At 31.5% G+C, this 3,041-nt stretch overlaps 2 protein-coding genes across 2 annotated transcripts in view; one reads left to right on the top strand and one right to left on the bottom strand.

Moving 5' to 3' along the window:
- Nucleotides 1–4: 4 nt before the first annotated feature.
- On the bottom strand, nt 5–848 carry LOC116849452 (putative nuclease HARBI1; the record flags this gene model as incomplete). Its single annotated transcript, XM_032826594.1, has 3 exons — nt 5–50; nt 161–367; nt 658–848. Coding segments are annotated over 3 exons (444 nt in total), but the record flags the coding sequence as incomplete, so codon positions are not given.
- Nucleotides 849–1,041: 193 nt separating this feature from the next.
- LOC116849438 overlaps nt 1,042–3,041 on the top strand; it is a 4,955-nt gene continuing 2,955 nt past the window's right edge. Inside the window, exons 1-3 of the mRNA XM_032826579.1 lie at nt 1,042–1,344; nt 1,427–1,522; nt 2,455–2,884. Of these exons, the coding sequence (XP_032682470.1) occupies nt 1,429–1,522; nt 2,455–2,884 (524 nt within the window). The 5' untranslated portion in view covers nt 1,042–1,344; nt 1,427–1,428. The remainder of the gene's footprint in view (nt 1,345–1,426; nt 1,523–2,454; nt 2,885–3,041) is intronic.

Raw genomic sequence — 3,041 nt, 5'->3', positions numbered from 1 at the left:
CATATGTTCGTTCTACAATTTGCCTGGTTCTTCCATGAATGGCGTTATAACTAAAATAATATTTAATACATATTTAACATAACACAATAACATTTTATAATTATAGATTCAATATGCTCACACAATTATATATATTTAATATCAAAAGAAATAAAGTTACGTTAGTTCCTCATCTGTTTGAGGGTTTCCTATAGGTGTCAAAACAAATGGAAGAGCAGGATATCCAGAATCTCCAACCAATTTTCCATTTAATCTACCTTGTATATATTGTGCATATATCCTTGAATTTTGGAAGATTCTGCTATCATGTTGGCTACCAGGATACTCAGGTACAATATCTAGAAATTCCATTCTTGGTCCAACTACAGTTTACAAAAATCATTATGAAATGTCTTGAAAGCATAACGAATTGTTAATAACTATTTTAAATATTTATGATATGTAGTGCCTACCTTAGAGTTTAACTAATTAACTTTGAGCTAATTTACATGTTTTCATGTAAAAACAAGTTTGAGAGAAAATTGTAACTTTTCTCTGAAAATAAAATATCAAGTGTATAATACACTTGTAGAAATCAGTAATATTGAAATTTATTACAGTCTGAAAAAGTCACTACATTCTAAACATCGTATTATTATTAATTATGTACAAATACATACCTGTACATTTAACGAAAAATATCCTTTTCTATTACAATAAATTTCGTCAAGACCTTCGAATCTTGTATATGTTAATCGTATGTGTGTACAGTCAATCGCACCATCAATTCCTGGTAAGCTTATCGCACCATTACCATATCCAAGCAGTGTTGCCAGATATACGACTATAGTCGTATCTGTACGACAATTTCATATTTTTTACTACATACGACCTAAAGGGTGTGTCGTACGCCATATTGTACTACTATTTAATGTTGTACGACTATTTATACTACTATATTATGTTTGGCTAAAATCCGAATTCACCAATGCGAATTGGTCAAGTCGTTAGCGCTGATCAATGCTAATAGCGCGTTCCCCGAACGCACCCTAGAGGTCTGTTCTTTTCCTCTGCACTGGCGGCACTAGTGCAAGCAGTGTACACTAAAGTGTTCTTTTCGACGATTCTGGCAGCTTTATGACGTCATCATCGCTGTTCTTTTCTTCAGTGCAGCGGTACTCAGTACAATAGAACACTGCACTACTTGCCCTAGGTCTCGAGCTAGGGCAGCGGTGTAGTGCAATATGGCGGCATACAGACCTACAAATAAATAATAGGCTGGAAACACGTTAACAGCATAAAGCAGCATATAACATCTCTAGAGAACGTTACAAACAAATTGTGATATAATAACTTGCTGTTAAGGTAAAATTCAATATAATTAAAGTGATTATGATATGATTGTAGTTATTGAAACAAAATGGGTTACAATACATATTTATTTCAGATATGGAGTTAAACAGAAAAAATGGCACAATTTTAAGGGATGCAATAGGAAACATTATAGTAAACGATGAAGGAAATGTAACTTGTGTTTCTGAAGGTAAGATTATTATAGACTTATAGAGATAGACTGGCTCTTACTGTAAATATTGTTGAATTTAAAATCTTGCAACATTTCCTAAACTGTTGACAGCATAGCATAAAGTACTAATGGAACTACTTTTTCTATTGAATGTAATCAATCTGATATTTATAACCTAGACTTATAGAAATAAATCAGTTCCTGCTGTAGGAGAGAGCATTACATGGCAACATATACGATGTAGACATAGCCTGCAGAGTAGATCTGTTTTTCTTTTAAGTAGGAGTAGTAGGGATAAGACGTATAGCTTTTATCTCCATTACTCCTACTTAAAAGATAAACATATCTACTCCGCAGGCTATGTTTGTACCATATATGTTACCATATTCTCTCATAGTAGAAGCCGGTCTATCTCTATAAATGAATGGGTATGATCCAGTGAGCACTATAAAGTGCTTCAAAACATTTGTAAGGCTCGTTGGAACATATCCTATGAAAGTTACAAATATCACATAGGTTACGTTAAATGTAAAAAGCAGTTCTATAAGTATTTTAAAGCTGTTGCAAGTACAGTATAAAGCTTACTAAGTTACTTTTTACATGGAACGTAGCTACCCAGTAAACAATTTGATGCCAAATTGGCACCAAATATAGCCAAACATATAGCCATATAGCCATATAGTTGTGTACGCAAAGTTTGTTGCATATTTGTTAGCAATTTGTCGACATCATTTGAAATACCAAGCTTTGCTTCAAATTTGTGCTGTTTTTGCCAACAAAACTTGTAGCACATGTTTGGAATTATTTGGCATTACAGATTTGGCTATCTGGGTATATTCTTTATATATATACAAATATATATTGAAAATAGATGAAAGAAATGGTGAAAGGGATTGTAAAAAAAATGTATATAATAAATACATGAGTTTACATAATATATTTATTTGTAGGTGGCTTGCAGTTTCACGTGCCATATAATGATATAGATTTAAATTGTGAAACTTTGGAATGTAGAATTGAAAATGATTTAATTTACATACCACTGTCTCATAGTACTGAATCGACTTCGTTCACAAATGAAAGAAATGATGAACTGAATTATGTTCAAGTTCAAGAGGAAAGTTCATTTAGTTGGGACGATGCAAGCACAAAGTTATTTCTCCATTTATATAAAGAAACACAGGAGTCTCTACTAAAACGAAATGTAAGGAAAAAAAAAATACTGTGGAAAAATATAAGTGACAGTATGAAGAAACAAGGATATTCAGTTACAGTGACACAGGTCGAAAATAAATATAAAACACTCGAGAGAGCATACAAGAACATGATTACTAATAACAAAAAAACAGGAAGAGGACGTGCAACCTGCCCATATCAAACGTAAAATAAAAGAACCAATTTTAGGATATGCCTTACTGTGGGATATTCGTATTATATTTTGATCTTTAAATATTTAAACTTCCAATGTAGAATATATATATATATATATATATATATATATATTTATATATATATATATATATATATATATATATAT

The sequence above is a fragment of the Odontomachus brunneus genome, unplaced genomic scaffold (assembly GCF_010583005.1).
Source record: "Odontomachus brunneus isolate Ranch 3 - 2012 unplaced genomic scaffold, Obru_v1 Obru_scaffold_116, whole genome shotgun sequence".
NCBI lineage: Eukaryota > Metazoa > Arthropoda > Insecta > Hymenoptera > Formicidae > Odontomachus > Odontomachus brunneus.
This window is presented reverse-complemented; position numbering and strand designations above follow the sequence as displayed.